Source organism: Grampus griseus, assembly GCF_964374135.1.
Source record: "Grampus griseus genome assembly, chromosome: 6".
Taxonomy (NCBI): domain Eukaryota; kingdom Metazoa; phylum Chordata; class Mammalia; order Artiodactyla; family Delphinidae; genus Grampus; species Grampus griseus.
Genome location: NC_139000.1, coordinates 112135445 through 112151791, shown reverse-complemented (window position 1 = coordinate 112151791; position 16347 = coordinate 112135445). Strand labels below are relative to the sequence as shown.

The 16347-nt window shown below is 47.1% G+C and overlaps 1 protein-coding gene across 2 annotated transcripts in view; it reads right to left on the bottom strand.

The window, feature by feature from the left end:
- The window catches only part of HPF1 (histone PARylation factor 1), an 83655-nt gene that overhangs the window by 16771 nt on the left and 50537 nt on the right, over positions 1-16347 (bottom strand). Inside the window, exons 1-3 of one of the 2 annotated variants that reach the window (XM_082655829.1) lie at positions 6149-6259; positions 2965-3124; positions 1092-1281 (exon numbers count right to left, since the gene is read on the bottom strand). In XM_082655829.1, the coding sequence (XP_082511955.1) occupies positions 1092-1281; positions 2965-3124; positions 6149-6196 (398 nt within the window). In that variant the 5' untranslated portion in view covers positions 6197-6259. Of the gene's footprint in view, positions 1-1091; positions 1282-2964; positions 3125-6148; positions 6260-16347 lie in introns of those variants that run through there. The other variant, XM_082655830.1, reaches the window with a different exon arrangement.

Here is a 16347-nt window from a genome sequence, read left to right as displayed (position 1 = left end):
GATATTACAAATTTAGCTGCCCATAATTTGTATTATCAGCAAAGTAGAATTTTAGGTCTATAAACAACAAATTATATCTGCATGTTTCAAAAACTGCCAATGAATTTGCCAGGTTTAAGCTCTAGTTTTCTTACGAATATCTATAACAAATCTTATTTATATAACAGAACCTAAAATTAAGATTCTTAGGACCTAGTTACTTTTATACCTGAGTACAAAGAAGGAAAGAATAAAGCTTGTTAAAAGGAGGTGAAATTATACACAATCATCTCTACCCCAGTTTAACAGTCCGTGAAAAAAAGAAAGGTGGAAAAACCAAAAGAAACAGGACAGAAAGGATCATAAAACATTGGCAGCGTAAGGAGCCGGTTCACATCTATAACCAAATCCCTTTACTCTACGCCTGAGGGAACCGATGGAGACGAAGCGACTCGGCCGAGGTCCTGGTGAGGCAGCAGGAAGCCAGCAGACCCCGGCGCCCCAGCTCCCAGCCCCGCGCGCCCACGGCTCCCTGGCACCCCTGCACACCTTCTCCACGTCCTCTTCTCCCCGCCTCGCTGTCAGCGCCAGCGCCGCTCCAAGTGGAGGAGCCACCCCCCACCCACAGCGCGACTTCTAAGAGTCTAAGCTTCCCGCATGTATCATTTAACCCTCCGAACATTCCCGTTGGGCGTGTCTGATGATCACAGGACAGGAAACTGAGTCACAGCAAGTCACTGGCACAGGGTGAGCCAGGTAGTAAGTAGGAGGACCAGCCTGCCTCCAAACCGCGTTCTTAATTCTATGGCCCCTGGAAGCACAGGGCCAACTTAAGTCACAGCAGCTGCTCTAAATTACCTTTCCTAAGCTAGAAGAGCTTTTCTGAACTCAAAAGGAAAAAAAAAGTTTATAACTACAGAGGAAAAGCTGGAGAGGTTCAGCCTAACGAGCTCACCCGTCCCAGGGTAGGTTAGTAGCTTAGAACGGCAGACAGCCTGTGTACCCACCAGGAGAGGGTACATGTCCTTCACCTTGGGTGAGGCCAGTGAACATCTGCTTACGCTCATTACAGGGACAGTAGCTGTATTTTAGGAGAAGAAAAGCCCCTTTACCTGAAATAGCCCATGTGGAACTCAGTTTTACGATCTCCAATAATAATGGTCTGGAACTCAGGAGGATCATAGTAAAATCTCCAGTGAAGGTTAAAGTTCAGGCTTGCTGACTTTTTCTTCATTTTATGTCTTCCGGCAAGGATATCATAAGGACCCACTAATCGAAGTCCAAGGCTTGCAGAAAGTGAATCTATAAATTAAATATGTTTATTTAGACAGTGCCTTTCTGGAGGCAGACAGGAAATACTGCCTTTCATTCAGAAAATATTTCTAAGCAGTTGTCTTAAAAAAGAGCTTCTAAAGGAAAAGAAAAAAGTCTTTAGTTACATGTGAAGATGTTAGTTGTAAATACTCAATGGAAAAGAAATCAGAGCAATGAAGATGTGGCTAGGATTCCCTCTTAACTTTACCACTGATGACATTTCAAACATTCCTGCTGTTTCTTATTTTGGCCAAAACAAGACTGCTTTGTGTTCCTATGCACTGCAAACCTTTACCTTGTCTCATTACTGTGTTGCTGTCGGTCTCAAATACTTGTAGCACATCCAGACCAAGGGAGAGGCAACAGACAGCACATGAGGACGAATAATTTAACTAAAAATGTGTTTAATGTAAGTATTTCCTTCCCCTTCCCTCCACCTCAGCTAATTATCACTCTCGACTCATTGCCTCCTTGACCATCCATCTGGCTCACCCTAATCCTGGATGAGCCCACCTTCTTTTTCCATCCACAGATCAGCCATCAAGTCTGTTCAAATGTACACGTTTACAGCATCAGATGGGCCTTCGTGCTTCTCTAAGAGCGAGGCAAGCACTTCAGGCAGGACCTGGATATGCAAGGAGGTGAGGATGGAGAGAGGAAGGAAATTCTTGGAAGAGGTAACAATGTGAAAAAAAAGCATGGGGACAGTTTAATTTCCCCCCCTCTACGAACAGATATAAATATATAGATGTTTTAAATGGAGATCATGCTGTTTTGTAGTGTTTTTTTGTTCGTCATCCTGTCCTCATTTAAATCTTCTGAATAGTTTCTTATACTATTAAATGTTTCTTTAATATGTCTACCATTGCTAGGCATTTACTGTTTCTTTTTTATTCTAAACAATGCTTCAGTGAATATCTTTGCTAACACATGTTTGTACACATCCATGAGTACTTTTTGAGAAGGTGCTGCATGGTTGCAGTGTTTTGATATACTGCCAAAATTCAGTTATCTCCCAGTACACATTTTCGTCAGCAGTCTCTGGGACTGCTTCCCCCCACCTCATGTGAAGACATTTAAACAGTACCAAAGGGTAACAATGCAAAGTAACTGTTACATTATCAGTTTTTAGTGTACCTTTTCAGAGATAGTATACGCACATAGGAAGTATGTAGGGATGTGTGTGTGTGTGTGTGTGTATTCTTGACCTAAAAATACTAACGGCAGCATATGCTACTCTCTTTTTTCTTTTGAAATATTCCAGGCATGATAGTTCATCATCGCTTAAAAATCTGCCTGATTCTTTTAAAACTATGTATGTCCACTGAAAGATGGGTAAGTGATGAGCATTTAAGGCATTTTCTGCTTTTTGTTTCAGTATCATTTAACATAGTTTGGGTTCACCTAACCCTTAAGACAAGTTCCTAGGGGCAGCACTGCTAAGTCATACTAAAAGTCCTGGAACACACAGAAGTATGTGCTTGTTTTCTTGCAAACTCTCATCAAAGCATGTTGTGGAATGATGTACCTTTGCTAGTATGACATTTTATTTCTCTCATTTGAAACATGTTTGGAAAAGTTCCTTTTCCATGAACTGTTTAGATCCTGGGTCCAGTTTCCTACTGTCTTTTCCACTGGCAGAAGCCAGAGGAAGATTCTGGACCAACTCACCAGCTGGCTGTTCAGGATCAAGTCCTTCACAGAACCTCCAGAAGTGATAGAAATCTTCAGGCAGAGAAAGCCTGTAATGACTTTCTACTTCTTTTCGAAGGTCACTGGGCACGTCAGCTTCACAGCATTTACCCTTCTTCACGGCGACTGCTTTTTCACACTGAAAATCCGCACACACAACTTTGTTTCTCCCAAAGTAATTTCAGCAACTTGGACTGCTTAATAATATTGCTCATTTTTGTTCACCCCAACTCTATGAGTTTCCTTTAAAACTCTATAAATGGTATTTGAGTAAAATCTGGGGATTCTTTTGGGTGAGGAAAAAAAGGAAAGAACAGTTTATAATATATAGATGTCAAGAGGGACACACACAGCAACTTTTTAAACATATTTCCCTAAGATAATGGAAATTCAGAAAACAAAAAACCAAAAAGTATAAAAGGTAAACAGCAGGAAAAAGAGGAATAAGAAAATGGCAGGTTTTGCCCTGTTCTGGTAAACAGGGTGTCATCGTGCCTTTCATTTAAACAGACTCAGTGACCACACCAGAAACAAATTGCCAGAAATAACTGGATGCAAGGGATTTACCAGTTAAAACAATGATTTCAGAAAAGGTCGTTTAAGGCCAGACTAGGTTATAAAACTCAGCTCCAGCAGCTCTGCAGTATAGGTTCATTCTGTAAGTATGCTAGGCTTTAGAATGCTTATTACATCTGTGACCTATTCCCACAAAAATAAAATGCTTGGTTGGAGGGTACGCATCTTCAGTCTTGGGAGCAGCCGTGCGTGTTGTTCTTTCTGGGAACCTGGATCCTTTCCTTCCTGTCCTTCCTTTCCAGCGATCAGTACATCAGTGCTGCCCAACCCCGAGGTATTCTGCCCCCAAGGGGACACGTTTAGCAGTATCTGGAGACCTTTTCGGTTGTACAAACTTGGGGGTGTGTGTGTGCTGCTGGCGTTCAGTGGGTAGAGGCCAGGGATGCTACTAAACATCCTCCAGTGCACAGGAGAGGCCCCTTAACCAACACCTATCTGGCCCAGACGTCCACAGGGGTCACGACCGAGAAATTCTAACCTCATGTTTCTCATATTCACATTCTTCCAGCAGGCTCAAGTTTACTGATGTTATTTTGGGTATCCTTCAGAGTCTGCAAAGTGTATTTATGTACCAGATGACATATACAAGAATGTTCTTGATGGCATTGTTTTACGAGTGGAAGACAGGACAAATGAAAATGCCTATTGACAGGAGAATGGTTACAGGACTTTCGAACAATGGAATATTACGCTTAGTGAAAAGGAAAGAGAGCCACACACAGTATGGATCAATCTTGATAATATAATGCTGAATAAAGAAAAACGTCCCTGAAGATTATATGCAGCATGATAGCCTTTTTATGAAGTTCAAAAAATACTGTTCAGGCATAAACTCATGGGTGATAAAGCCATAAAAAGAAGACAGAGGAAAACAAACAGTTCAGGATCGCAGCTACACCGAATGGGGTCGACAGGAAGGAGTTAGGCAGACAGGACAGGTGAGCAACATGAAGATGGTCAGCCTTTCAGTGCTTGGCCTGGGCAACGGCCTCACAGGTGTTTGTCGTATTATTAAACGAATAAGGTAAAACAGGACCATGACCAAGAATAACAATGTATCACGCCAAGGATTATAACATGTCTATATGAGGTCATAAAAAATTAAACTGAACAAGGCTGTTCAAATAGGGATCCAAAAATTGATGGTGATAATAGCAAACAGTAAGAAATATAACAGTAAAAACAGTCAGTAATAACTACCTGTTACGCACTTACTATGGTGCCAAGCCACTGTGCTAAACTCCTTCTATGGATTAACTCATTTAGTCCTCAGAAATTCCTTATGAGCTAGATTCTGTTATCCACATTCTACAGACAAGGAAACTGAGGTTAGGTGACTTCCCCGAGTCCCTAACTAGAAAGTGGGAGAACAGGCATTTAACCCCAGGTGGGCCGGCCCCCAGCAGATCCAACCACTTCAAGCTGTCTCTTCAACTGCAAACACACAACAGCAGAAACATGTCAAGTCCTGACCCAGCCTCCCCTCTGTGTGTATGCCCGCCTTTGCTGAGACTTCCAAAGACTGGCTCAAACTTAAGATGTTAGAAAGAAGAGCCTTAAATCTACCTCGCTGAAAGGCAGTGTTGCATAATGGTTAGGCTGCCCTGGTTGATTCCTGACTTTTCCCATTTCCAGCTCTGTCACCCTGGGCAAGTTACCTAACCTCTCTGTGCCGTTCTCTCATCTACAAAAAAAGGGCTATGTAGTACCTCTATCACACGGTTGTTAAAAGGAATAAATTATTTGTAAAAATACACAAACAGTGCTAGCACAGAATACATAAATGCTGGCCATTACCGTTGGCCATAGTCTCTGTAGACGAATCGTAATTTTTGATGCTTTATTTCTAAGACTAACACTCTGTCAAAGAAGTTCACTGCCCTTTCAAAGGGAGAAAAGGGTGTTTTCAGCTCTGCCTGAGCTCACACGCTGGCTGCATCCCCAAAGCCCTAATAATTCGAGGTTAGGACGGCTGTGCCCTTCAGGGGCTGCCCTATCCTTTACCCTTCTGTTCCTGGAGAGCGGGACCGGAGTAATGAACGCCCAGAACGCGGCCCTCCTGCACCGTCTCACCCCATCCAGCTGACAGCGCAGCCAGAGGGAGTTTTGGAAACCTCTACTTCTTTCCTGCTTGACTCCCTGCTGCTCTTGCAGTGGTGACAGAACGTGTGAGGCCGCAGGAAAGCCTGAGCCGACGCCGCTCCGTGGTCAGCGCCCCCCCGTCCCCACCCCGGCCTCCCCGCGGCCGAGCTCGGCGCTGCGCCCGGCCACCCCTCCGCCGCGTTTCCCGCCTTCGGGGACGCCCTCCTTCCGGGGGGTCAGCAGCTCTTTCTACACTCGGCGGGGCCGGCCGGACCAGAGGGTTGGGGGAGCGTGCTGTGGGGGGACCGGGCTGAGTCAACCCGCTCCCCGGGGGAGGGCCCCTGACTGCGCCAACCCGGCCCCGGGGGAACCCCGGGCTGTAACCCGCCCCGGGCCCGCCCCCGGGGGACGCAGGGACGCGAGGCGCCGCTCTCCGCTGCGGCTGGGGTCAAACGCGCCGCGCCACCCTCGGACCCGCGGCCGCCCTTGGACCTCAGCGCGGTACCTGCGGCCCTTCCCCGCCGGGCCTGCGCTTCCCGCCGCCGCCCACCATCCTGTAGCCGAAGCAGGATGAAGCCCGTCCCGCCGAGAACTCGTACGCCGCCGACTGCTTCCGGTTCAAGGGCGACCAATCACCTCTCCGCGCCGCGGCGCACACAAATATAGGGAAGGCCCCGCCCCCACAAGCGAGCGCGCGGCCGAGGCCCCGCCCACCCGGCCAGCTGGGCAGGTTGCCCTTTGTACGCGCGTGCGCGTCCCGCGAGCTGACCCACCTGAGCTTCTCCGGGGGCACATGGACCCCGGCCCAGACTCGGACACTGCGGAGGTCTTCTTCCTCCCCAGGCCTTCACTGGGGCAAGGCCGGTGCTCCTTCGTCTGCATTCGTTTAAAAGATTCCTCTATCTGTTCCTCCCCTACCGCGTTTTTCTTGCCCAGCCCTGATTCATCTTCAGTGGTTTGAAATCACACAATTTCTGTCCACCCACGCTTTTGTTTTACTTAACTGAGTCGGTCTTAAATAAGATCCTCTTGAGATCTGTATCTTTGAAAGGTATTCTTTTTTGTTAATAAAAGTTTATCAGTAAGACAAACTGAAGTCTGCCTAGAATTAAGCTACAGTGTGTCCATAGATTTGTATAAGATTGTTGACCTTGCTGGGGGAAAAGATAGTAATTGTTTGGATTTTTTTTTTTTTTTTTTTTTGCCAAATTTGGGTTAACACAATTATCACCAACATACTTTAAAACAGATATTTTTGTTGGTGATGGTGCTGGTGGACTTTTGAAGGAAAATTCTCTGTATGAAAACGGGAATTGACAAGTAAAATCAGTGAAATGTTTAAGATCGCATAGTTGAAGGCTCTCAGACCCAATAAAATGCTAAAATTGAAAAGGATGCTAATCACAGTACAGACTGAGAAAACACACGCTGCAAAAATAGTAGCTACCAAACGAATATGTTTTTTAGAGCTAAAAGTCACTGGGATTACTATTTAGGGTTAGACTGTTAGTGAAACATGGATTAATAAAAGACAATGAAAATGGAATCAGAATTCCTCTGTATTCCTTAAGAGTGATTGATTCTAGGATTCAGCTAACTTTAAGCTCCTGATCCAAGATAAGATTTTAAAAGGAATATTTATTTCCAATCTTTTTAATGCTTTCAAGACAACAGATGTCACATCTGGCCTCTGGAATAAACACCTCTTTCTGCATTTGTTATGAGAGCTGCTGCAAATAAAAGACAAGACTGGATGCACTTGGAATTCCAGGTCCTCGGGTGAAACCAGACTCGTACTGAAGCAGTATGAGGCTCTGGATGTGGGAACCATTAACACTACCAATCAGGAATGCGCCCCTGACAAGGCACTGCCCACCCCTGGAGGGTAGCACTGGCATTGATAAGGCCCAGAGCCCCTAGGGCATTCAGGTTCCTAGCCTGTCCTGGCAGAAAGGACTTCTTGTAGGGACTGTTGATCGTGAGGGACCTAATTAGGGAAACCCAGGTGATTGTGTTAAACCCAGAGGACAGGGAGAGGTGGGAGGGGTCCATTTTTGTCTAAGTTGCCAGATCAAAAGTCAGAGGCAGCTTCAGACAGAGCTGGTCCCAGGTGGTTGCTACACTGATGGACTGCAGATGAGCTGTCGAATTCATCTCTTTTTTTTTTTTTTGCGGTACGCGGGCTTCTCACTGTTGTGGCCTCTCCCGTTGCAGAGCACAGGCTCCGGATGCGCAGGCTCAGCGGCCATGGCTCACGGGCCCAGCCGCTCCGCGGCATGTGGGATCTTCCCGGACCGGGGCACGAACCTGTGTCCCCTGCATCGGCAGGTGGACTCCCAACCACTGCGCCACCACGGAAGCCCCCTCATCTTTTTTTTAATGTAAAATCCTTGATGCAATCCACTTCAGTTTGTTGTTGTTGTTGTTGTGTGTGTGTGTTTTGTTTTGTTTTTGGCTGCGCTGGGTCTTCGTTGCTGCGTGTGGGCTTTCTCTAGTTATGGTGAGCAGGGGCTACTCTTGGTTGTGGTGCGTGGGCTTCTCATTGCAGTGGCTTCTCTTGTTACGGAGCACGGGCTCCAGGCACACGGACTCAGTAGTTGGGGCGCACGGGCTTAGTTGCCCCGCGGCATGTGGGATCTTCCCAGACCAGGGCTCGAACCTGTGTCCCCTGCATTGGCAGGTGGATTCTTAACCGCTGGACCACCAGGGAAGTCCTTGAGTTAATCTTTGATACTGCATGCTGACCCTGTCTGTGACCACTGGACCCTGGCAAACTACCAAATGAACAGTGACTAAACTCAGCCTGGTCTGACCCTGTGACCACTGCACCCTGGCAGACTACCAACTGAACAGTGACTAAACTCTGCCTGGCCTGTCCAGCTATGCTTATTCCAGATCAGTAGCCCCGGGACCATTTATCCTTTAGTTAGCACTAGGAGGATGATCCAAACGCCTCTTTAAAAGGCTTCACAGATGCCTGAGCCTTCACATTTACACTGGATTACAGGTCCAGCTGATGCACCAATCCACTTTTTTTCTACTACAATTTCATGGAATCTAGCTCCAAGTACCAAGTGGCACATCATGGGCTCTCAATAAATATTAATTGACTGGCAGATCTCCATTAGCAAACAGCCATGACCACCATTGAACAGTTACCCTTCCTTCCATCTGTTTAGTCATTTACTCATTCGAAACATTTATTCAGTGCCGGTTATGGATCAGAACTGTGTTAGGCACTGGAAAAGCCAAGACGATGCAGGTAGTGTGTTCCAGGAGCTCACAGGCCACTGACGAGTCCTGGAGACATGGAAAATCCTGTATCCACGTAAAGAGGTAGAAGCATCAGGTCGTCTTTATCACACTCCAGTCTTCCAGATGTCTTGCTCCAGATCAGCCTCCTTCAAAGAACTGCTCTAATCATTTTATTCTTAGAGGATCACAGAGTTGATCAGACCTAGAATTCTGAGCAAGTAGTGTTATTACCAGGAAATGACAAATGACACAGCAGCAAAGCGCAGTATTGATTAGTACTTGATTAGGGGACCAAGCTCAGCTGAAACAAGGACTTCACCTGGTGATGCTCTGGGGGTGGGGGTGGGGTAGGCAGTAGCCAAGACCAAGAATGAGGAAAACAGCCAAGGAGACAGGAGATGGGAGCTCGGGGAGCAGTTACTGGAAGGATGCAACCAAATTCTGCTGAGTAATATCTGTCTTGGATGAGGTCATTCTCCTTACCCTCCAATTTTATTTTTTAATTTCTGAATATAAAGTTGTAATATACATTAATTTTAGAAAGTCTGAAGAGTATGGAAAAATACAGAAATGATCATATCCCACCACCTAGAAGGAGCCTCAGCTAAACATTTAGTATAGTCAGTACTTCCTTATTTGTTTCTTTTTTTAAATAATTGAGATAATACTGCTCTTAAAATTTTATAACTTGCTCTAAAAAAGTAAAGCTTCATAAAAAACATGAATACTTCATAAATATTTCAATGGCTACACAGATATGCCATTGGACAAATGTTTAATAAGATAATGAACTTTTCTCTTAGTAATAAGTTTTCACTATTTTTCCTAACGTTTTGTTGCTATGCATAACTCTACGTTCAACATCTTACATTTTGGAAGGTTACCTTAATGTGGATCCTCAGAAGGATCGCTAGATCCCAAGACGTGAAAAACTTAGAGTCATAACACATACTGCAAATTGCTTTCTAAATAAAGCAGTTTGAAATTAGAGCAAAAAACGTTTTGTCATTTAGAAGTAGTGTGTCAGAGTGCTCTTTTCAAAACAGCATTGGGAATTCTCGTTAAAAATAATCTTTGCTGGGCTTCCCTGGTGGCGCCGCGGTTGGGAGTCCGCCTGCCGATGCAGGGGACGTGGGTTCGTCCCCCGGTCCGGGAAGATCCCACATGCCGCGGAGCGGCTGGGCCCGTGAGCCATGGCTGCTGAGCCTCCGCGTCTGGAGCCTGTGCTCCGCAACGGGAGAGGCCACAACAGTGAGAGGCCCGTGTACCGCAAAACAAAAACAAACAAACAAAAATTTTGCTAATTGTTTTGTATTTCTTTTGAAGTTAAACAGCAAAGATGCTAGCTATTGACTAAAAGTTTGTGCTTTTTTTTAAACATAAATTTATTTATTTTCGGCTGTGTTGGGTCTTCGTTACTGCACGCGGGCTTTCTCTAGTTGTGGTGAGCAGGGGCTACTCTTAGTTACGGTGTGCAGGCTTCTCACTGCAGTGGCTTCTCTTGTTGCGGAGCATAGGCTCTAGGCGCACAGGCTTCAGTAGCTGTGGCACACGGGCTCAGCAGTTGTGGCGCACGGGCTTACTTGCTCCGCGGCATGTGGGATCTTCCCGGACCAGGGCTCGAACCCGTGTCCCCTGCACTGGCAGGCGGATTCTTAACCACTGCTCCACCAGGGAAGCCCTCTCACCTTTTCTTAGCGTGAGTTTGTACTAGGAGGGAGGCGGTGGTCCAGCCAGGGACTATTTCCCAGTCCACCCTGCATCCCAGTGTGTCCAGTGACGCAGTGTTACTGATGCACTGTGGGCAGGAGAGATGCGTGTCACGTCCAGGCCAGGTTTTCTCAGGAAGCATGTGTGCCTTCTCCACTTACTGTTCCCCTTCTGGGTGGCTGAAGAGGGCCCTGTGGCCCCAGGGGATGGCAGAGCCGCAAGGTAGGAGAACCTGGATGCCTCAGTCATCATGGGAGGAAAGCCACTGCCAGCTAAGCACAGCTGAATTGACTGGACTGTTTCATGAGCAAGAAATAAATGTTTATTACATTAACTCATGGAAACGTTGGTAGTCACTTGTTACAGTAGCTAGCTTTATCCTCCCCAACATAGGTATCCACATAAAAGACGATCACACAGAGAGGACACCAAGTGCTCCTTTTCTTTCATTTTAACTGTAGAAGCCATATATATGTGTCACAATGAACATGAAAAATGCATTACCTAAAAATTAGGAATGGAATTGATGTCTCACACAACCACACTTTCAACCATTCATCTATCCATCCAGGCCATCATTTAACAAATATTAGGGGTCACTCATGTGTAAGACACTGAGAATTGGTTTCTGTGATTTCCTAAGTACATCCAGATGACCCCCAAATGACCTAGGCGCTGGGTACCATCCTACTTAGAGCCGGGGGCAGTCCACCCCACACAGACTTATCAGGAGCACTTCCGTTAGGGAAGGAGGTGAGATTTCGAGGTTGTGCAGCTCACACACGTTTAGGGAGTGTGGACAGCCACTGCCCCCAAGGACAGTTTTGGGGAAGAGGGTCCACAGACTGGATTGAACCAGGAACGTATTGGTTATCAGGGTGATCCATGGACGCTCTGAGACCAGAGAGAAGAGAAAGCATCCTTGGGAAGAGCCAAGATGGGGGGATATGAAAAGTCAGGCGGGAAGTGGTCTTCGCGTTCTGCCACGGATGCGTGAGCAGACCCTCCGGCGCTTCTCGGCAGGCAGGACAGCGAGGGCCCTTTCTGTTCCTTGATGAGGAGTGGGGTTCAACAGGTCAAGTTCAGAACAGTATTTTTTTTCCTGTTACTACTTTCTGGTTTTGAGCTGTATCTTGGATAAACCGAGGCCCGCTGTCTTGGTTTGTTTTGCCTTTACCCCCTCAGCAAGTTCATGTCCTTCTGGTATGTCATCAACTCAAAAGTCTCAGTCCAAAGTCTCCTCTAAATACCATCGAAAGCAGATGTGGGGGAGACTCCAGTTCCTCTCCAGCCGTGAATCTCTGGTTCCAAACCACAGTGGTGAGGCAGGCATAGTACAGACATAGGAAAGACAGAGCGCCCAGCACCTCCAAAATGCAACAGGGCAAGGGTGGGTCACACCTCAAGGTTCAGGGATAACCTTGGGCTCAGTGTTCTGGCCTCTGGCCCATCTCACGAGGTTCTGCCTTCCAGACACAGGGATTCTGGAGCCCGCCTTTGCAGGGCTCTACAGGGCCTGCCCCGGGGACTTTGCTGGGTGGGAGCCCAGGCATGCGGCTCTCTCCACGGGAACTCACCACACCACAGCTGAGTCCACTGGCTCCCCTCTGCTGTCCTGCTGGTGTGGCCCTAGCGGGGGCTCTCAGCACCAGCCCCACTCCCCCCTCGGTTCTCTGCCTGGACCTGAGGCTCTTGGAGGCATCCTTTGAAGTCTGGGAGGAGGCAGCTATGTCCCCATAGCTTTGCTCCACCAGGGGGGCGATGGAGTGCAGGGGGTGGGGCAGAGCCCCTCCTTGGAAATCGGTGGACCCCAGGCCCTTGCTCTCAGGGCCTGTGATGGGAGGGGCAGGCCTGATTCTCACAATAATTGATCAACAATTCCATCTTTGGCATGTCTCTCCCCTTGCTTTTTTTTTTTTTGCGGTACGCGGGCCTCTCACTGTTGTGGCCTCTCCCGTTGCGGAGCACAGGCTCCGGACGCGCAGGCTCAGTGGTCATGGCTCACAGGCCCAGGCGCTCCGCAGCATGTGGGATCTTCCCGGACCGGGGCACAAACCCGTGTCCCCTGCATCGGCAGGCGGACTCTCAACCACTGCGCCACCAGGGAAGCCCTCTCCTTGCATTTTATTATAAGCAGTCAAGAGGCATCGGGCAATTTCTCTGACACTTTGAAATTTTCTCAGCCAAATATCCAGTTTCACCCCTCGAAAGCCGTACCTTCCACAAAAGCCTCCGAGGTGAGCATGATTCCTCTAAGCTCGTTGCTACTTTGTAACAAGGTTGGCCTCTCCTCCATCCCTCAGTCATCTGTTTGTCATTTCTATCTGTGATCTCATCAGAATGGGCTTCCTTGTCCACATTACCACCAAAACTCTGTTCAGGATTCCTTATTCTCTAAAAAACTGAGGCCTTCTCTAGAAGTCTATTCTTTTCTTTCTGGTCTCTGACCAGAATCGCCCTTCGTGGTCTGTTCATGGCAACTGGGCTTCTTCCAGCAGGAACCTCAAAGCTTTTCCAGCCTCTCACCATTACCCCATTCCCAAGCGTCTTCCACATTCTTATGGATTTGGTACAGCGGCATCCTACTCTCGGTACCAACGTCTGCCTTAGTCGGTTAGGGCTGCTGTAACAAAAGCCCACGAACTGGTGGTTTATACACAACAGACATTTATTCCTGTAGTTCTGGAGGCTGTGAGCCCGAGATCACGGCACTGGTAGATTCCGTGTCTGCTGAGGACCTTCCTCCTAGCTGACGGCTGTCTTTTCACTGTACCCGTACCCGCATCGGCAGTAGGGGCGAGGGAGCTCTGTGGGGTCGCTTTCATAAGGGCACTAATTCCCTCCTAAGGGCTCTGCCCTCACGACCTCATGACCTCCCAAAGGCTCCACCTCCTCACAGCATCACAATGGGTGTTAGATTTTTAACATATGAATTTGTGGGCACATAATCCGTCAACCTATAGCACCTGCCAGATAAATTATTTCTGGATAATGGAAAATTCTTTTTCGCTTAACATTTGGGACATCTGAGTCATGGCAATAGGTGGTTTTCCTCTTTTTAGGCACAAATATTCTCTCACTGTTGACGCAGCACCGAACTCCAGGCCTTTCCCTTTCCTAAATCACCACCATGAAATTGACGAGAATGGCTTCAGAGGCCACCCACAAAGAAGGAGGTAAACTCTGTTCCTTCTGTCCTCAGGCTTTATGTCCTCTTCCCAGGGAAATGCGTACTTGTCACAGGGCTGTTTATTCCTAGGTCTCTTAGACTCAGAGCACCTTGTCATGGCTACAGCTGCACTGCAGCTGCTTCTTTGCACGCTTTTCTGCTTAGGTAGGAATCATTGCTTGATTAAATTAGCCACTGGAGGGCTCCATCCCAGTTTCCAGGAAGAAAAACGTCTGCAATTGTACTTTCCTGGCACATAACTGCACCTCTGCAGTTTTCAGTGGGTCATACCTATTTATACAGGTGAAATAAGGAGCCAGGGCATAGAGCTCGGCTACATTCAGAATGTTCATTTGAAAAGTCCAGAGATTCTTCTGGAAGCCTAGAGTGTATTTCTGTGGGAAATAGCATGAAAATGAGACTTGAATTGATAAGCTCTGGTTTATTTTATTTTTATCTCAGGCATCTTAAAATTCATAGCAACAGGATATGCAGTTCATTTACAGGTGTCGCATGAGAAAAACACTTATTGTTATGCACTATCCATTACTTTTCTTCCTGTCCAATGAAAAGACTTTTATTATAATCCAGTCTGATGGTCCAGATGCTGCATACCTTCACTTTCACAGTGCTTCCTAGCATGTTCTACAAGATGACAATAGCTATTACCAGAAGAAAATTATCGGGACCTCCAGGAGGAACAAAATTGAGTGCAATTCTTTAATACAGAGCTTATCAGCACACCACTCTGCAACTCCTAGAGAGGCATTTTATGCCCATTTGCTGCTCTTCTTGGAGATGAAAAGCAAGGTTTCAAACGTTACTATATCAAAAAAACATGCCTGAAAAGAGAATCCAAAACCTGAGACCATACCTCTTCTGAGAAACGGGGAAAACCACATGGAAAGTATAAATTATTGTATTGCCTGATGCTTTTGGAATTTCCTCCTGGACCTCATTGACAGGAACCCTTATAGGCATTACAACACAGGGGCAGACCCAGCAGTAACCGGGACACCCCCAGTTTTGAAGTTCTAGCTCACTCTCCTGTAGCTCTCAAGGGCTGCACTTACCATTTTATTTGTCTCTTTTTAATTTGGAGAAAAAAGTAGTAGCTAGGGAGTCTGGTAAATGCAAACTCTTGGTGACAAATGTGACTGTGTTTGTGGATTAAAGCACATGAGCCCAGACCAGGGGAGAGATGGTCCCGTAGGGGATGAAGGAGCAGCGTGTGAGCTGCTGATTTTGAAAGAAAAATCACTAGTCTCATCATTTCACAATGAAATAACTCTATAAATCACCAAACATGACAATAGGTAATACATACTTTTAAAAAATAAAAATAAAAAAGGCATTTTGTGGCTACTGAGAACTCACTGAAAATCGTGACTGGCTTTGGGCAGATGAATTGATTTTTCTTAGTTTTGACGGATCCACCCTCTAGATCAATCTCGCTGTTGAATTCCCTAGTCTGAGTCTATTTCCTGTATCGCTCATGTCGCCCACCTCGAATCTACCCTCTAAACACACCAGAAGATTAAACCAAAGCAGCCTGCCCTACTGGACACTTTTTTTTTTTTTTTTTAAGCGGTACGCGGGCCTTTCACTGTTGTGGCCTCTCCCGTTGCGGAGCACAGGCTCCGGACGCGTAGGCTCAGCGGCCATGGCTCACGGGCCCAGCCGCTCCACGGCATGTGGGATCTTCCCGGACCGGGGCACGAACCCGTGTCCCCTGCATCGGCAGGCAGACTCTCAACCGCTGCGCCACCAGGGAAGCCCCTACTGGACACTTCTGATTGGCATTTTTATTTATCTGGGTTGAGGAAAAGGAGAGAAACCAGCATGAGCTGCCCAGGTGCATGAACACAGGACTGTGCAGATACAGACCCTCCTGTACAGGGCTGTCAGATCAAATCCTGCTGCCATAGGAAATAAAGAAGTAAACCCAGGCAGGAGCTCAGGAAAAACCTGTCATGTAGCCAGCACCAGGGGCGCTGGGAGCTCGCAAATGGGACACATATCTTCCAGACACGCTCTTCGGTTAGAGTTTTTTTTTTTTTAATACCACTTGAAAAAAATTTACTTATACTTACTTATGGCTGCGTTGGGTCTTCATTGCTGAGCGCGGGCTTTCTCTAGTTGCTGCAAGCGAGGGCTACTCTTCGTTGTGGTGTGCGGGCTTCTCAATGCGGTGGCTTCTCTTGTTGCAGAGCATGGGCTCTAGGCACACGGGCTTCAGTAGTTGTGGCTTGCAGGTTCAGTAGTTGTGGTGCATGGGCTTAGTTGCACCATGGCATGTGGGATCTTCCCGGACCAGGGATCGAACCCGTGTCGCCTGCGTTGGCAGGCAGCTTCTTAACCACTGCACCACCAGGGAAGCCCTAGAGTTCTTAAAGGCTGCTCTTAGAGTGGAGATGGTGGAGTCCACTGCCCTGTTTAACCCCGAGACTATCTTCGTCACTCCTGCTGAGGTGACTCCTTTGGTCAAGTATCAGATTAGGCACACCTGAGCCATCGTTCTCCTTTCCTCACTTTGTTCCTTTGTCTGTTATTCCACCTCCACCTCCCAT